We start from the raw sequence: 19,004 nt of genomic DNA, 5'->3' as shown, positions 1-19,004 counted from the left end.
AGAGTTGTAAGCTCTTCACCTGGCATCAGCCAACTCCAACACAGACTTCCCTCTTTGCTCCTTTTATTGTATACATGGGGTTATAAAACAGCATGTGATTACATTCCTACAGATAAGGTCACATGTTGTGTAACGTGAGTGCATAGGGGTTCAATGCTCTTTGCACCCTATATGTGTATGTTTGCTTTTAATCAATGTGTGTGCTAAACTAGATAAGCCAGTTCCTGTGTTGAAAGAGAGGAACTCGTGGTTTGTGTATGTAGTAGTGACCTTTCAACTACAGTTGTCTACATAGACTAACGGAAACTTTTTACACATAACAGTAACTTAATTTACACACTGACAATGAGTTACTATTTTTCCTAACATCAAATCATGCCTAAAGTCCCAATTGCTTCCCAACGCACTGCATACCCTAATCTTTCTCATGATACCCATTATCTCTCTGTACAACTAAGCTTAGCTAAACCAGTTTTGAAATCACAGCTGACTTCTGGCATTGTCGCTAACATAGGGCTAACATCCCGCTTTGTATGAAAAAAGAAAGAAAAAATGTATTTGCAGGCCTACCACACAGCTGAGTTTTTAGAACATATCACATGGGCATATGCCATGAGTGTAAGTTCCTTGTTGGGCTTCTGGTCACCCAGACTCATTTATGATATTTATTTTCCGTGAGCACTAAACACTTTATTTTTTCAAATTGCTAAGTCACACATATTGCTAGATTGTACAAAATCTCATCTACACAATTATAAAAAGATATCTCCACTGACAATATTTTCTGGCGAGGTACATGTAAAAACATATCTTTGATATAAAGACCAGTATAAAAAACTCTTAAGTTTTATCAAATTAAATGATGAAAAATGTTGATAGCTTAGACTGTTCTGAAAATCACGATATATAATTTATGGTTAGCCAATGTAATAATTAAGTTTTAAGCTTAAAAGTGAATTTAGTGACATTTCCTTGAAAAAAAAGCCAAGGATTCATAGGGTTAACAACCCACGAGACTTCCTACCAGAGATATGAGTGAGACTGCCCTAAGTATTCAAACTCTGCGTCTTACCCCTCGGTGGTTCAGGAGTTCCTCAAAGCTCTCCTTCCACTGCCCAAATATATCCCAAGTCCGCTTTCCGTCACTGAGGCACAGGCTGGATTATCAGAACTTCCCCAAGATTAACCGCAAGTCTTTCTTTGTGGGCTTAATGTGTCATTAAACTGCAGATTTGTTATATTGACAATTTCAATTGTCCTCGTAAGTTGAAAGTGCGTTCCAGTTGTTCCTAATTAGAATAAGTAAACACCCTGCTGATTACCATTAAAATGACATGAGATGGCAGGGCCATGTGTGCACGGAAGTGAAGGTACTGCTGCAGGAAGTGAGCAGTAAAAGAGCTGTCATGCTTAGTAGCGTCAGTTGGCTCCTAGGCAATATTCACAAACACTCTTAGGATCCTCTCAGAGAGCTCCTAACTTAGCCTAAAACTTCTGGCAAGGAGTTTTAGCTCAGGAGTTATTTAGGAAATTTTTCAGAGCAACTCTGAGCAAGGAAGGGACAGAAACCCTTATCCTAGTGAGGAGGTTGGACATGTTTTAAAAGATGTGATTGGCTGATCAAGAAAATGCACTCTGTGAGAAAAGGCCCAGAATGGACTGTGATATCCAACTGCATCTCAATATGAGGCTGTGAAAGTGCTGTTACTGTTTGTGAACACTCTGCTGATGAAAGTTGCGACAGACTCGAGTCATCGCTGCTGCACTGTCCCAGTTTTACCATTGCCAAATATCTACATGCTCCGTTTACTTTCATTTTTGGCATTATTGCGTTATGGCATTGAGTGGGAGATATGAGCGTGTCTTTAATGAAATCAACTACAAACAACATCGGTGCACGATATAATTTGTCTGCTTTTGAAGAATATTACTCCTACCTTGTTCAACTTCTGCAATTTTCTCCTCTGCTTAAGAAAACCTTAAGCCTCTTAAAAGTCCTAGTCCCTGCCCTAACAGTTTTTCCACCTTTAGAGCTCTCTTAAGGGTTAAGAAGTTTTGTGAATGACTATTATCTTTACAAGCACAAAGTCTTAGAAAAATAATTTTCTTAGAATTTCATCACTTGGAGTAACTTTTAGTCCAAGCAATCTTTGTGTATATGGCCCCTGGAAATAAATATACAGTGGGTACGGAAAGTATTCAGACCCCTTTACATTTTTCACTCTTTGTTTCATTGCAGCCATTTGCTAAAATCAAAAAAGTTCATTTTATTTCTCATTAATGTACACTAAGCACCCCATCTTGACAGAAAAAAAGAGAAATGTAGAAATTTGTGCAAATTTATTAAAAAAGAAAAACTGAAATATCACATGGTCATAAGTATTCAGACCCTTTGCTCAGTATTGAGTAGAAGCACCCTTTTAAGCTGGTACAGCCATGAGTCTTCTTGGGAATGATGCAACAAGCTTTTCACACCTGGATTTGGGGATCCTCTGCCATTCTTCCTTGCAGATCCTCTCCAGTTCTGTCAGGTTGGATGGTGAACGTTGGTGGACAGCCATTTTCAGGTCTCTCCAGAGATGCTCAATTGGGTTTAGGTCAGGGCTCTGGCTGGGCCAGTCAAGAGTGGTCACAGAGTTGTTCCGAAGCCACTCCTTTGTTATTTTAGCTGTGTGCTTAGGGTCATTGTCTTGTTGGAAGGTGAACCTTCGGCCCAGTCTGAGGTCCAGAGCACTCTGGAAGAGGTTTTCTTCCAGGATATCTCTGTACTTGGCCGCATTCATCTTTCCTTCAATTGCAACCAGTCGTCCTGTCCCTGCAGCTGAAAAACACCCCCATAGCATGATGCTGCCACCACCATGTTTCACTGTTGGGATTGTATTGGGCAGGTGATGAGCAGTGCCTGGTTTTCTCCACACATATCGCTTAGAATTAACGCCAAAAAGTTCAATCTTGGTCTCATCAGACCAGAGAATCTTATTTCTCATAGTCTGGGAGTCCTTCATGTGTTTTTTGGCAAACTCTATGCGGGCTTTCATATGTCTTGCACTGAGGAGAGGCTTCCATCAGGCCACTCTGCCATAAAGCCCCGACTGGTGGAGGGCTGCAGTGATAGTTGACTTTGTGGAACTTTCTCCCATCTCCCTGCTGCATCTCTGGAGCTCAGCCACAGTGATCTTTAGGTTCTTCTTTACCTCTCTCACCAAGGCTCTTCTCCCACGGTTGCTCAGTTTGGCTGGACGGCCAGGTCTAGGAAGAGTTCTGGTCGTCCCAAACTTCTTCCATTTAAGGATTATGGAGGCCACTGTGCTCTTAGGAACCTTGAGTGCTGCAGAAATTATTTTGTAACCTTGGCCAGATCTGTGCCTTGCCACAATTCTGTCTCTGAGCTCCTTGGACAGTTCCTTCGACCTCATGGTTCTCATTTGCTCTGACATGCACTGTGAGCTGTAAGGTCTTATATAGACAGGTGTGTGCCTTTCCTAATCAAGTCCAATCAGTTTAATTAAACACAGCTGGACTCCAATGAAGGAGTAGAACCATCTCAAGGAGGATCAGAAGAAATGGACAGCATGAGTTAAATATGAGTGTCACAGCAAAGGGTCTGAATACTTATGACCATGTGATATTTCAATTTTTCTTTTTTAATAAATTTGCACACATTTCTACATTTGTTTTTTTCTGTCAAGATGGGGTGCTTAGTGTACATTAATGAGAAATAAAATGAACTTTTTTGATTTTAGCAAATGGCTGCAATGAAACAAAGAGTGAAAAATGTAAAGGGGTCTGAATACTTTCCGTACCCACTGTACATGGGATGCTATTGCTCTTTCAACGGACGCTTTAGCAGGAGAATGGTGCACAACTGATGATGTAGAAAGAAAGCAACTATTCCTTGAGGCAGTGTCAGAAATTGATAATTCCTACCTTTCTATAGCAGCACCGTCATACACGCACCCAAATCCTATTCAACTGCCCCACGTCTGATCTCAGATGCGATCCAGACAACCATGAGTAAATGGCCCAAATACTGACACAGGCAGTGGTTACAACCTCTGAAACACTTCAAGAAATGAATACAATCTTAATATAATAGTAAAATACACTGAAACCTGTTTTTTTCATGATCTGTTTCTTTATTGAAATGAATTGTAAATTATAAATATTCTCACTGAAAGTCAAACTAATGTTAAAGCCTTTATTTACAATCAGCAATTCATCACTGTCAAACGTGGACAGCAAGTCTGTTGTCCGGTCCTCAGTGTTAGTGTAGTGTTAAATTCAAACCATATAATTCTTTGAATAGTAATGAAAATAGCCTATTTATTGAAGAATATTATGAATATAAAAAATATCATTGTAAATAAAATATATATCAAACAACTGCAGAACTCAAACTTATGCTATAACCATTTATTTTTTACAAACGTGTTAGCATCCTTGAGTGTGCGTAGATCTGTTATTACCCAAGAACAAAATCCGAATAAGAAATGTTTTCTTTGTAAAACAAGTAAGTGTTTGTTTTTTGTTTTTTTCAAAACAATGGTTGCTAAACATTTCTTGGCATGCATAAGATCTTCTGGGTGGTGAAATGAAGTTACTGAGGGGTAATACCTTTCATACTACACTGAAAAAAATTATACTTTGGACCAACTTTAAAAAAAAAAAGCTAATTCTTTACAGCTAAATTTATTACTTTTTCTCGAATTGCATTTTTTATTTGATTTAAACCTAAAATATTAATTTAATATGAATACAAATTTTTTTTACCCAAGATAAAAATTTACTTTTATACAAAGTAAAAAGATAATTTTTTATCAAGACCGTACACCATTTTTAGCTTTCTTACAACTTGATTTTTTCATTTTGGAAAATCCCAGTATTTAATATTCCATCCAAGTAAAGTTTTTTACTTTAGTATAAACTAGTTAAAATGCTGTAATTTTTCACATGCAAATTTATCAGCTTTCATCAAGTTAAATTTCTTATTCAGTACAAACTAAAATTTATAATTTTGTTACAAGCAAATTTATCAGCTTTTCTCAAGTTAAATGTCTAATTCAATAGAAACTATAAAAGTTACAATTATACCTTAATTAATACATTTTCTTTAGTCACAAGCAAAGACATCACTTAATGTAGTCCAATACAATTATATGTTTTGCTTTTTACAAATAAAATTTCACAACAAACAGTATTTTCTGTGATATGAAAGTAGAATTTTCACTTAAGCTAAAACTGAAAACATTTAGTCACTGTCAATGTTTGATCTTGTTTACATAATACAAATAAAGACAGGACAATTCTCTTCAAAAGACCTTCAGGTTTATTGTGATGGCTTTTAAAAAAATGCATCACCTTTGATCAAGTACTCAAAAAAAAAATTATAAAATAAAAAATACATAAATAAAATCTTCCATTTGAAGCCTGTAAAGCTAGCAGTATGTGTTCTACACGTTAATAATTTAAAAAATTAAATAAAAATAAAGTAAATTCTGGTCTTTTTATCTGCATTAAGTTTCTGCAACAACATCCACATAAATGCTAAGATGGAACAAATGTTTATCTCTCAAACATGTAACATGCAATGTAAAAGCCACAACTGCAAAATAGTGTTTCCAAAACTGTTAAAACTTTGCAATATGGTATTTAAACCTTTTGCAACTATTCTGTTATGTTAACCACATACAGTGCATCCGGAAAATATTCACAGCGCTTCACTTTTTACACATTTTGTTATATCACAGCCTTATTCCAAAGTGGATTAAATTCATTTTTTCCCTCAAAATTCTACACACAATACCCCATAATGACGTGAAATAAATATTTTTGAAATTTTTGCAAATCTATTAAAAATCAAAAATGAAAATATAACACGTACACAAGTATTCACAGCCTTCGCTCAATACTTCGTTGAAGCACCTTTGGCAGAAATTACAGCCTCAAGTCTTTTTGAGTATGACGCTACAAGATTGGCACCTATTCTTGGGCAGTTTCTCCCATTCTTCTTTGCAGGACCTCTCAAGCTCCATCAGGTTAGATGGGGAGCGTCGGTGCACAGCCATTTTCAGATCTCTCCAGAGATGTTCAATCAGGTTCAAGTCTGGGCTCTGCCTGGGCCTATCAAAGACATTCACAGAGTTGTCCCGAAGCCATTCCTTTGTTATCTTGGCTGTGTGCTTCGGGTCGTTGTCCTGTTGGAAGATGAACCTTCGCCCCAGTCTGAGGTCCAGAGCGCTCTGGAGAAGGTTTTCATCAAGGATGTCTCTGTACATTGCTGCATTCATCTTTCCCTCCATCCTGACTAGTCTCCCAATTCCTGCCGCTGAAAAACATCCCCACAGCATGATGCTGCCACCACCATGCTTCACCGTAGAGATGGTATTGGCCAGGTGATGAGCGGTGCCTGGTTTCCTCCAAACATGACGCTTGGCATTCAGGCCAAAGAGTTCAATCTTTGTTTGATCAGACCAGAGAATTTAGTTTCTCATGGTCTGACAGTCCTTCAGGTGCCTTTTGGTAAACTCCAGGTGGGCTGTCATGTGCCTTTTACTGAGGAGTGGCTTCCGTCTGGCCAATCTACCATACAGGCCTGCTTGGTGGAGTGCTGCAGAGATGGTTGTCCTTCTGGAAGGTTCTCCTCTCTTCACAGAGAAACGTTGGAGCTCTGTCAGAGTGACCATCGGGTTCTTGGTCACCTCCCTGACTAAGGCCCTTCTCCCCCAATCGCTCAGTTTGGCCGGGCGGCCGACTCTACGAAGAGTCCTGGTGGTTCCAAACTTCTTCCATTTACGGATGATGGAGGCCACTGTGCTCATTGGGACCTTCAATGCTGCAGACATTTTTCTGTACCCTTCCCCAGATCTGTGCCTCGATACAATCCTGTCTCGGAGGTCTACAGGCAATTCTTTGGACTTCATGGCTTGGTTTGTGCTCTGACATGCACTGTCAACTGCGGGACCTTATATAGACGGTGTGTGTCTTTCCAAATCATGTCCAATCAACTGAATTTACCACAGGTGGACTCCAATCAAGTTGTAGAAACATCTCAAGGATGATCAGTGGAAACAGGATGCACCTGAGCTCAATTTTGAGTGTAGTGGCAAAGGCTGTGAATACTTATGTACATGTGATTTTTTTTTTCATTTTTGATTTTTAATAGATTTGCAAAAATTTCAAAAAAATGTATTTCACGTTGTCATTATGGGGTATTGTGTGTAGAATTTTGAGGGAAAAAATGAATTTAATCCCCTTTGGAATAAGGCTGTAATATAACACAATGTGGAAAAAGTGAAGCGCTGTGAATACTTTCCGGATGCACTGTAACTGTTAATATGTAAAACTGGTATGTAAATCCCTATTATGAAATATGTAATATAGCCATTAAGTGTATGAACATTATTAAAACTTGGCTGTCCTTACATAAAAGTTACGACAAGAAATGTCACATTATATTGAACCATTATAAACGTGAGATCAATGGATCAAAACAAGAACTGGAAAAATACAGTTCAATTGCTGTGGGACAATCTATGAGCAAAGGTTAGTCTTTTGTGAACAATTCAGTTCAACAAGAAATAGTACCACTACTGGTACAACTGAGCTGCAGGTCATTGTCAATTAAGCATTATTCACAGTGCTAATATAATACCTAAATATTGGTACCACAGACAGATTTCTGTTCAGAAAAAAAATCTAAACATAAGCCAATTTAGAGGTGACATCTGTCTCCATCTTTCATATACATTTAACAACTGCCTGTTCCATTAACCAGTAAGATATTTGAATCCAAGTTATAAAAACAGAACAAAGAACATGCTGTATCCAAATGTATTTTGTGGGTTATTCTAATGTTCAGAGCTTGACACTCAGACTGTACACTCTGCGTGTCATCTTTTTGGGTTCTATCTCCATAAATATTTTCTGCAGTGCATCAAAAGTGTACTTTAGCTCACTTGGATAGCTCAAGTTTAGAGCATAGATGAGACCAAATAACATGGCACATGCATGTGCAACCGATGGCAACTGATTAAGGACTTCCACACCTTCAATAACGATGCCGATATCCTGTGGTGGCTGGAGAGGATCCTCCTCTTCCCTGATGACAAACACTGCCATTTTGCACCTCTGAAGCTCTGTCTCAGCTTCATCCTTCTGAACAACGTGATAATAGACAAGACAATCATTAGAGTTATTCTGATCAAAACCAGTGTCTCGTACGAATATAAATAAATTAGCTACATAAACAATTCTCAGTCAAATCATGATGAACTTATATTGAGGTTGTAGTGATGCGAAAATGTCATGACTAAAAAGTACAGTATTTTTCTCATGGGAAACAAGTAAAGCACTGGTACAAGTATTAATGGTAAATGGTCTGTACTTGTATAGCGCTTTATCACCTTTCGGTCTCAAAGCGCTTTAACATGGTTTTCCCATTCACCCATTAATGAGACAGATCACCATGCAAGGTGCTGCCGTCAGGAGAGCATTCACACACCAATGATACACCATCAGGAGCAATTTAGGGTTCAGTGTCTTGCTCAAGGACACTTAGGCTTGTGGACAGGAGGAGCTGGGGATTGAACCACCAACCTTCTGATTAGTGTTCAACCCACTCTACCGTCTGAGCCACAGCCTCCCTAATAATTACTATCTCCCCAAAAATGATTGTATATGCTGTGGCAAAACATACTAAACAGTAAGATAGTGAAGTACACTCACTTCAATTAAGACACAATCATGTTAAAAGATACAGCTGCCAGAGAGCTCCACAATAATTAAAGTCATAGGCAAATGAACATGAATGTACAATTAGTCTGAATATGTTACTAAGACCTGAGGCCATGTATATGAGATTTAAAGTTTAAATAATCAATTCTTCATCTTGTCTTGAAATTAATTGATAAATGCAAAACTAGTTACCAGATACTCCTTGATAAGGTTTTCCACATCTTCCCCGAGGTACAGAATGATGCACTTCAGCAGACACTCCCTTTTCAGATTCACCTCGAGGCTCTACAGTGCAAACACACAGATAATGTAATGTTATACTGTCCAATTTTGCCACTTTACAAAAAAAATATTACATTTACTTACTACATTAAGTATGCATCTGTACCAAGTTCAAAGCTATTCTCTAGTGTTTCATTTCTATTTTGGGTTTGTGATTCCTATTTAAATACACAAGAAAATAATGTTCACAGTTGTTAATTTTGGGACTTACCAAATTCAGCAATATGGCCTTTTTAGGAAAAACAGTAAACCTGTAAACACAAAGGATATGGCCTTTCGTCTACCCCTTGGATTAATAGTTGATAATACGACCTATATATAATTAATATGATATGGCATACATATATGTTGTATTATTGTAAACATAACCTAGCACAGAATCGCACAGATTTCACATTTAGTTTTTTTAGTGGACAGTCAGCATTATCCATGATTGTCACTACAGACTAATTCATTGCCTAAGCCTTAGATATACTGGTGGTATTGTACTATACTGCATTATACTGACAAATGCAAGAATGAATATGAATTCTTATCACTCAGTACTTTAATCAGCCCTTTTTACAGTTATCAAAGAATAAAAATCGTATTCATATGTGGTCATCTAATTTTTACAATTCCTACAAAATGCTGTTTCAAGAGCAAAGACATTAAAACGTCTGTATAGAGGACAGAGTCAAGCACCTACCCCCTCCCTCTGCATTCTCAGTGCTCCACCTGCAGCTCCACCTGCACCCCCCGCCGCCGTTAGAGGTAGGAAAGGCTGAGGAGAAGCTGCATCGCTTATTTGCTGTTGCAGACAGGGGGAACGTAACCCCATAAGAAAATTGACCAGTGTGCATTTCATTAGACATGAAGCCGACACGTTAAACGACCGTCGGATAAACATAAAGTGGTGCATGACTGCAATGACACGACTCACATGCGGTAAACGGACACCAGGCTGCGGCTGCGTAAACTGTCAGCTGTGGGAGAGACACGGGAGGTGAAGCCGCCTCACATCTAACACATCACTGACTTCGTTAATTTTTTACAAAGTTATTTCGTTTTTACTCCGAAGGTTTATGCCACTTACAGTAACGTGCATTTTTCTCGTCATTTCAGTTAAATGTGTCCAGAGTATCACCCTCTGCTGCCGGCTCTGCTCCAGAGTGTGTGGCGGGAGAGACCAGCCCCTCCCTCGGCTAAAACGTGTCCGGGCACAGACCACTAATAAACTAGCAGAGGGCTTCAGCTAGTTTACTCAAGCACAGCTAACAAACAAGCTTTACCATACGACCACATTTTTTTCCCCTTCAGTGACATTACAAATTTGACTACCAACAAAGTTCACTTTGCACTTGTGAAATTGAGGCAACTACAGCCTTGCAGTTTGCATGAGCAAGCAATGCTAATAGCGTGCTTTAGCTAGCATTTGAATGGACATGAGCAAACCACAAAGGTAGTCTGTAAAGTATTTCTCCATGCTGCCACTAACCATACATGTTAACAGAAAACACACATTTATCTTTTTTTTTTTTTTTTTTTTTTTTTTTTAAATTCGAACTCTTACCTTTTTTTAAAGGAGTTTTTTTTTAGTCCTGCAGAAGGTGCTCAGCTTCCCGAAGCCTGGTAATGGCAGCCGGCAAAACTTGAGAAGGATGATTTGGTGACGTCATGTAGTCACGTGACATGAAAACCTCTAGTTTAAAGTAAAAATACCCTTTAGGTAAAAATATTGCTGTTCATTTACTCTAGGGGGCGTATGTTTTAGTTTTAGGCAAACTGAAAAACCCTGGTGTAAACCGAAAATCACAATTTTCACTTGGACTAAGGTACAAATTCACTTTAAGTCATGACACCGACTTTTGACTTTTTTCAGTGTACCTTTGCATATATTCTAATGCAAATTAATGTGCCAAACTCCTGCAAATAAGATGAAATATAGCAGGCATTTCTGGTGTCTGGTAGCCTTTGATGCTCCAACACTTGATTGCTTTGAAATGTTTCTTTATAACAAATCAAGAATTCCTGGCTGACTTAACTTCAAATGACATTACATTTTATTAGCACAATACCATTCAGTTGGCTAAAGATATTTCAGATCAGCCTCCCATGGGATTCTGTAATAATAATTGCCTTCAAGATCAGGAGGATGCAGTTTCATTGTCATGTGTTTAAAAGCATCTTCCCTGTCGTTGAGCAAGGTACTGATTCTCTCGAAGCTCCCACAACTGTTGTGTTCTGTAATGCATTCTAACCTTTGTAAAGTGTAAGGTGAGACCAATTAAAAAATAACACCAGGTTATTCTATTCAACCCCACAGACACATTGATCAGCCCCAGTGGAAATATCCTAATTCCTGGGATCAGAGAGGCCGTGGCTCCCCTTTCTGATGAGGAATGGAAAATGTACCAGGATATCCACTTTGACATGGACAATTACAAGGATAAGATTGGTGTCAACCAGCTCATGTACAGCAACAAGGTAGCAAGATTGTAATCTTAAAGGGGAGGGGGGTGACACAAAATATTATAGAAACAAGTGCAAACAACAGCAGAACTTGTCATTGTATCCCTGTCCCGCAGGTGGACTTGTTGGCTCACAGGTGGCGCTACCCCACTGTCTCCATCCACGGCATTGAGGGAGCCTTCTCTGACCCTGGCACTAAAACTGTCATCCCTGCTAAGGTTACTGCTAAGTTCTCAATTAGACAGGTTCCCAACATGGACCCCGCTATGGTCAAGAAACAGGTAAAATATATAATTAGCCCTTGTGTGTGTGTTCTTTTCTATTCCAGTTACTTTTTAAACATCCCCATGCTATTATCTTGTTTTATGCTTTAGGTAGCAGACTACCTCCACTCTGTATTTGCCAAGAGGAAGAGTCCCAACAAGCTGAAAGTTACTATGGTGATTGGAGCCAAGCCTTGGCTGGCTGACACTCAGCATCCTCTCTATGAGGCTGGAAAGGCTGCTGTCAAGAGAGGTACAGGACAATCCCATCACCTCACATTAAACTCACATCACTCCATCAAAATTCGTTATGTTAGTCATACTGTAAAGGTTAAGCAAACTGTAAGAAACTATAATTGGCACGGTCATTGGCATGGAAATGACCTAGAGAAGGATTTTCAGGTCCAAAAGAGGACAAGGTCTCATTGGGGAAAGTAAGGGAACTGCAGGTTTCTTGTTGTGGTTAGCAGAAGGTGACTATAGCTAAGGGCCTTAAAATACATAGAATAGGAGAGAACCTGCTTTATCAGAAGATATGCAAGGGGATTGCATTGACCAGTACTTCCTGAGAAGTCAATCAAGTTAGTCGACTTCCAGCGTCAGGTACAATGGCACAGTTCGGAGGATATCAGTCATACCTGTTATAGAGGATAGTGGTGCAAGCACTGAAGATGGGATGTAAATGAAGGCCAACAGTTGGCCTTCATTTAAAAAAGATTTGGTAGGGGTGTTAAAAGGGACAGTAGAGGCTAAATTAAGAGAAATTAAAACATGTTATGCACCAATATGGTGCTGATAGATTAGGGGGACATTAGGGGTACAGGCATACTGTATGTTATAGTAGTTATATACATCCTTCAAATTCTAAGAGACTGCACTTTGTTTTTGTGCAAACAGTGTGTGTTGAATTTGTAAACAGCATCTAAAGTGTTTATTTTTGACAGCAGATGTAGCCTTTCTATTCTATATCACAGTCACAGATTGTTCATTTTGTAAAGCTACATAACTTTTCAGAAGTTAGTCTAACTTTGAGCCCCATGGTTCTCTAGGGTCAACAAATAAATGAAAAAAATACTGAGTATAATATTTCTGTGATGTGCAACATGATTATCATCACAGGAAGTAATCACATAGTACTCTTTATCAGGCAGTGCTTTAAAAAAAATTATTTACCTCAACTTGCAATTTTTTTTATCATTTCTTAAATTTTACTGCAAAAAACTCACTTTAAATTTAGCAAATTACATCACAATTTTCCAGAAAACCTTCCAATAAATCAACCATTGTTTAGATAGATAGATAGATAGATAGATAGATAGATAGATAGATAGATAGATAGATAGATAGATAGATAGATAGATAGATAGATAGATAGATAGATAGATAGATACTTTATTAATTCCACAAGGGGAATTTTTTTTCCGCTGCAGCAGCATTTATAGATACAGGTAAAGCAATAGAAATAACAGAGTAAAAAATACTAATTATAAAAATGCACAATATATACAATAAAATAGAATAATATTAAATTAACTAACCAAACAGTAGTCCAAAGATTTAACCAACCTAACAAACAATAGTGTAACGGTGTTATAGTTGTGAGATTGATTTGGCCAGAGGTGATTTATTGTAAAGTCTTATTGCAGTGGGCAGGAATGATCTCCTGTATCTGTATCTGTAAAGAAGGTTGTTTTCTTACAAGCAACAAAAGCAATTTATTATTTTTGAGGTTTCCCCAGAATGTTATCTGACTTTGAATTTCAAGTTTTGTATTTGTAGTTTTATTGTATTATATTTTAAAAGTTCTTTTGACTACCCTGTTTACAGTTTAGCTACATGCCTGAACTGTATGGTGCTCTGTTGCTGCTTGAAAAGTATTTTTGCACATACACCTTGGCATGCTTTTGGTAATGTTTCTTATGTGACATAATAGGTGCCTTTAATGTTCATTTAATGTCCGTAATTCTTCAGTTTTCGACATGGATCCTGATCTGATTCGTGAGGGTGGGACCATCCCCATTGCCAAAACCTTCGAGGATGTGACGGGCAAAAGCATCATCATGATGCCCATTGGAGGCTTTGATGATGGTCTGCACTCCCAAAACGAGAAAATGAGCAGGTTTGACTCCACTGGCTTTACAATGAATTCTTTGCACTGTCTTTATGTACTATTTCACTGAAAGTTTTAAGTAAAGTTATTATTTCTTTCTGCTGAGGCTATTGGATTGTTGAGAATAACACAAGATATGAGGGAAAAGTTGGGATTTGATCAGGAAGAAGGAAGCTCATGTGTCCTATCTTCCTTTATACAACATCCACAACCTTGAACTGAAAAAAACATATAGGACTATAAGGTAATGGGGTTTAAGTTTAAACATGCAACAACATTAACAATGCCACAAAAACCCCACAGAATATTGGCTGTGATTTTAGCAGAAAGAGGAGTAATATTGAAACAAAACAACAGACAAGAGTAGACACATTTAAGAAGTTTCAGTTTAGTTTGTTTTTATATAACATAGATCCATAATATAACTTACAGCACCACAAAAAGAAATGGACAGTGTCAGGAGGAAGAACACAATAAAAGGCTGAAAACCTTAACAGCAGAAATTAAGATATTGTAAGGAGGTAAGGTATTGTAAGGAATATTCCTATATTCGGCCAAGAGATGAGATGAACTCTATTATAGTACAGATCCTGGGTTCCACTGTGCAGCTACAGGGTTGGCTGTTTATTTGGCTAGAGAAAATGCTGCTTCATTTCAACACACAAATACACACAAACCAGAGGTAATTACATTAATGCCCAACTCATGTCACTTATGGTGCCTAATATGAACATTCGAACAAACTCTGGGCATTCTGGGAAAAACTGTTACTATCCCACACAATGTTGATTCTAGAGAGCTTTGTAAGTATGGCAGCAGCTAAGTGAAACAGACATCAGATTTTTCAATGTTTTGGGCACTTTTAAGAATGTGTCCATATGTTATGTTTGAATAATGATGTGTTCTGATTAATTGTGTTTAAGTTGCAAAGCGGACTTACATGTTGCCCCTTACTTGGTTTTGTTTCTGTCCAGTTCAGACAACAGCTGACTCCATTCTTTTCTTCTTCTCCCAGGTACAACTATATTGAGGGAACCAAGTTATTCATTGCCTACCTGAATGAAGTGTCCCAGATTAAGAAGACTAGTGTGTGATGTTTTATGGGATGATTTCATTACCTCTTCAACAATCATTCCAGCTTCAGCAAAGTGTGATTTAATTCAGTATGCCATTATCTGTATTTCATGAATTGCTGTTTCTTTTGGTGAACAGCTGTATCTATCTCGCTATCTCTCTATCTATTGTATGATTTTTTTCCATTGTGATTGGATCAAATAACACATGCTACGATTTCTGACTGATTAATCTGGAGTCATCTCATGATGCTGTTTTCACATTTATATGTGGCATATTTTTATACTCCATATAAGGTCAGGCAGTACTGTGTCAATCTGTGTGCGTGTCTTGTAGTAAAAGTTGCACATTATAATAGTGCGCGTTGTTGTTTTTCCTTTTGATTTTGTAAGAAAGTCTCCTAATTAATGAGTTTTAATGATGACAAAAACACAGGTGTTGTTCCTATAATAAATTTATTCACCACTCAAACATGCAAACATTCAATTTATATATACACATAGCATTTATATATATATATATATACACATTTATATATATAAGTATGAGTATATATAAGGCTGGAGCACTGAGAGAAACTGCAGACCCCCAGCCGACAAACAGATTAAAACATTTCATTTCTGTTTACACTGGTTTCAATGGGGGTTTCAAACTGATTTTGAACTTTTCAAGTGATCGCATCTGCATACAACTATATAATATACTGCTCATAAATGTTAAATGCAATGGTAGTGGTGTAAAGTATTTTTTTTAGCAACATTCCTGAAGATGAAAAAAATCATATCCTGTTTGATCTCATCCCACTGACTATCATTTTTTCTTAAAAAAAAAATAAAATAAAATAAACTTGTTAGCAGTAAACAATAGAAGAAAGAAAAAAACATTCCAATGCTCTCAGACAAGAACAAACTTTTGTGCATAAATATAGCACACTAAAAAAATAATATTTTCAACAGCTTTGGACACACTAAAACTAATATAGAGATGTAATATTCATTTATTGAAAGCACACACATACTCTGTTATATTTTAATCTATAGCACCGTTGAGAGACAATACTGTTATGTTGCTGACGTATCACGTTTTCCAGAAGGAAGTAGTAGGAAGGAACCCTGGTGTTGTGAAGGAGCCGTATCTGAAACTTCAGCGGCCTGATTCACAACACCAGCTGATCCTCCCCACCCAACAAAACACACTCACCACAGTATTGGTGTACAGTACAGAGACAATGTGAAGGAAGTGCTTATTCTGTGACTCAGTTAGAGAAACAAGCCACTGTCAAGCCACCAGATAGTGTTGATGTTATTTTGATGTTCTCAGAAGGTGGCACACAGTAGGCCTAGCTCCACCAGACTACTGCTCACAGCTTCAGTTTTCTGCTGTGATTATAGTTGTATCGAGCGACAGCTCAGCCAATCTGAAGGGCAACCAATTAGCGGCCAGTTAACCAGTGGTTAATGGGGTTTGTTCCGCCCCTCCTTCACTGTGACTGAACTGCTGGTTTTAAAGTGACAGTGAGGAGCCCAGCGTTTTTCCCAAAGTCAAACATTTTGTAACTCTTCGTGACTGGAAAAAATACCAAACAATCAGGTCTCAGCACCAAATTATGGCTCAGTTGCTGGCATTTGAAAAAAAAAAACCCACTTCCATAAAACACAATTTAAAAAATATGATCTGTATAGGAAAAATGCTTTGGTGGACACCAGCTCTAGGTAGTTGCAGTGGTGCCAGGGTGTAGGCCCGTTTCGGTGCATTCTGATTGGTTCAAATTAACCCGGGGTCTATGCCAAGTAGGGTGGAAGGCTAGTGAAGCCAAAGGGAAAAAAGGTGTCAACCTGTTGTCCAAAGAAGCCTGTGTGTAACAAGTTTGTCAAGTGTAACTTGTAGGACTCATAACTCGCCGGGTGGGGCCACTCGCGGAGTTTGCGCCTGCGCAGTGGCTATGTAGTACAGGTGGCATGAACTGGTTGTGAACCCGGGAGAGGAAAAAGCTGAGTCGGCAGTCTTGAGTCAGGTGACCGGGTGGAAAAATCCCAAGGCTGGTCGTAACGGATTGTATCTCTGCTGGCTCGGCAGGTGAGGAAGGGCCCCAAGGAGTCGTAATGAATCGTATGTCTGCTGGCTCAGCAGGAAAACGACCAGATATGGGCACATCACCTGCGTACGTTGAACGAAGGGGGCCATGTTTTCGTGCCAGCGAAAATACAGATCAAGGGCAAGGGAGGTGCCCAGAAAAAAATATAAAAGCCTATGTATTTCAGAGTTAGGGAATTAGTTTGTTCGTTAGTTTTTGTTTTGTCTGTCCCGGGGGCCCGTGTCGTTTTAATGATGTTTTTTGCTCAATAAAATGCTTCATATCTGACTTTGAAGACTTCGCTGCCTTGTTTCAGCCTTGTCTAAAGTTTTTCGAGGAATGTTTTGACGACGTGTTTGGCAAGCCACCCCAAGCCTTCTTCCCGACCTAAGGCAGTAAAACTTATCTACGACAATAGCCAGAGCCAAATTCCCAGTGTGAATATTTGGGTCTGGGTACGCCAGGCTACACAGTTGAGTAGTGTTGCAACAGTAGTCAGTCTTTCACCTTATGATAACCATCTCAGAAAATATCATGGTAAACAGTATTTTTCAATAAATATCTCCATTTACAATGACACTTAAAGGAATGAAAAAAGAAGGGTTTATTTTAGTGAACAAACAACTTTTATGGTTTCACTTTTATTTTAAATTTAAAACTTTATAAAATTAAAGTATGTGTAAAAAGTCTTCCCTTTAACTATAAATAAAATACATTAATGTAAAAGCAAGACTTTACAATTTAGGTGGGCTTTCTTTTTTTTTATCCAACTGAAAATAATGATTATTTTCATTATAGATTAGTGTGCTGACTCTCAATAATTACTTGATTGTTTGGTTTGTAAAAAGTAGGAAAATAGTGAGAAATGCAACACAGCCAAACTGATCCGGTCGACACCTCACACACACAAACACAGTTACGTCAGTACAGAGTTGGGAGAGTCTGTGTGTTTGCTTCCTATGGGATGAGATTAGGATCCATGTGTGTCTGTTTGTAAATCAGAATTTTCCGAACAAACAAAGGATGTAGATGTAGCAACGAGCAGGGATGCAAAAGATTATTTTGATAGCCCATTTTATGATTGATGTTTAAACACTCACGTGTTTTAGTTATGAATTACTGTTATAAACAAGATACATACTTGTATGCATGGATGCAGATGCATGGAGGGATGAGTTCGCAAAGGTGGGAGAACCTATTTGATGTGTCTGTTGGCAGAAACTTTGCATCCACATTTCTTGCAAACTGGACAAACACGCTTATTTTTGGGATCACCAAAGTAATCCCACATCTGTGATGGACTGGCGACCTGTCCAGGGTGTACCCTGCCTTGCACAAAGTGAGCTGGGACAGGCTCCAGACCCCCCGTGACCCTGTTCAGGATAAAGCGGGTATAGATAATGGATGGATGGATCCCACATTGCTGATTGGATTACATTTTCAGGGGATGGAAATTTGATATAATCAGTCTCACTTCTGTGCTATTTTGTCTGCTGCAAGTGTGTGTGGTGTCAGTTACAAAGTCTGTCAGAAAGTGGAGAAGGGGATGTGCAACAAACATGTGAGATTCTCAGTCTGGTTGCATTTTTCTTCTTTTTTTTTTGCAGTATTGATAATGAGCGATTTTACATGTATGATATGACCATTCATTTTCATACTTTAGTCGTAAAGTATATTGGTATATTGGAGCAAGCCATAGACCCAACTAATATAAAAACTATATTTAAACAATTTAGACAGGGACCACAGATCTGCCTTAATGGCATTAAAAGTAATGGACTGAGAACTTTTCCTCTGCAGTATAGCATTAGTACTGGAGGGGGCTAACAGTAAGAAGCACTCTGACACCACAACAGTATCCATTTGTTCAATGCTTCCTATATTGCCTGTGCATGTAGGTTAAAAGCTTTCTCATGAGCCTTTCACAATAATGAGTATTATGGGCAGCACCCAGTTAGTCTCAAGATAACTGAAGAAACTTTGTTTGTGTTACAAGTCTGCAAGATGTAGTTTATTA

General features: G+C 38.3%; 2 protein-coding genes across 10 annotated transcripts in view; one reads left to right on the top strand and one right to left on the bottom strand.

Annotated features, from left to right (window-relative positions):
* cndp1 (carnosine dipeptidase 1) overlaps positions 1-15,268 on the top strand; it is a 42,119-nt gene extending 26,851 nt beyond the window's left edge. The window contains exons 8-12 of the mRNA XM_069143498.1: positions 11,321-11,481; positions 11,583-11,747; positions 11,841-11,982; positions 13,701-13,848; positions 14,855-15,268. Coding sequence (XP_068999599.1) covers positions 11,321-11,481; positions 11,583-11,747; positions 11,841-11,982; positions 13,701-13,848; positions 14,855-14,933 — 695 coding nt within the window. The 3' untranslated portion in view covers positions 14,934-15,268. The remainder of the gene's footprint in view (positions 1-11,320; positions 11,482-11,582; positions 11,748-11,840; positions 11,983-13,700; positions 13,849-14,854) is intronic.
* On the bottom strand, positions 7,216-10,630 carry LOC138194604 (uncharacterized). 9 transcript variants are annotated; one of them, XM_069143504.1, is made up of 5 exons: positions 10,091-10,626; positions 9,938-9,980; positions 9,704-9,805; positions 8,926-9,018; positions 7,217-8,154 (listed from the first exon to the last, which is right to left on the bottom strand). In XM_069143504.1, the coding sequence occupies exons 1-5, from the start codon at positions 10,112-10,114 to the stop codon at positions 8,147-8,149; spliced, it is 270 nt and encodes an 89-aa protein (XP_068999605.1). In that variant the 5' UTR covers positions 10,115-10,626; the 3' UTR covers positions 7,217-8,146. The 9 variants fall into 9 exon arrangements, 6 of the variants coding, with proteins under 6 accessions (XP_068999605.1, XP_068999601.1, XP_068999602.1 ...); XM_069143503.1 differs by having other exon boundaries at positions 7,220-8,154; positions 10,568-10,616; XR_011177936.1 differs by adding an exon at positions 9,227-9,266 and having other exon boundaries at positions 7,219-8,154; positions 9,704-10,626.
* Positions 15,269-19,004: the final 3,736 nt, after the last annotated feature.

This window comes from Embiotoca jacksoni, unplaced genomic scaffold (genome assembly GCF_022577435.1).
Source record: "Embiotoca jacksoni isolate LCO1_2020_lvr unplaced genomic scaffold, fEmbJac1.0.p SCAF_11, whole genome shotgun sequence".
Lineage (NCBI taxonomy): Eukaryota > Metazoa > Chordata > Actinopteri > Embiotocidae > Embiotoca > Embiotoca jacksoni.
Note: the sequence above shows the minus strand (reverse complement) of the source record. Positions and strands in the feature narration are given on the sequence as shown.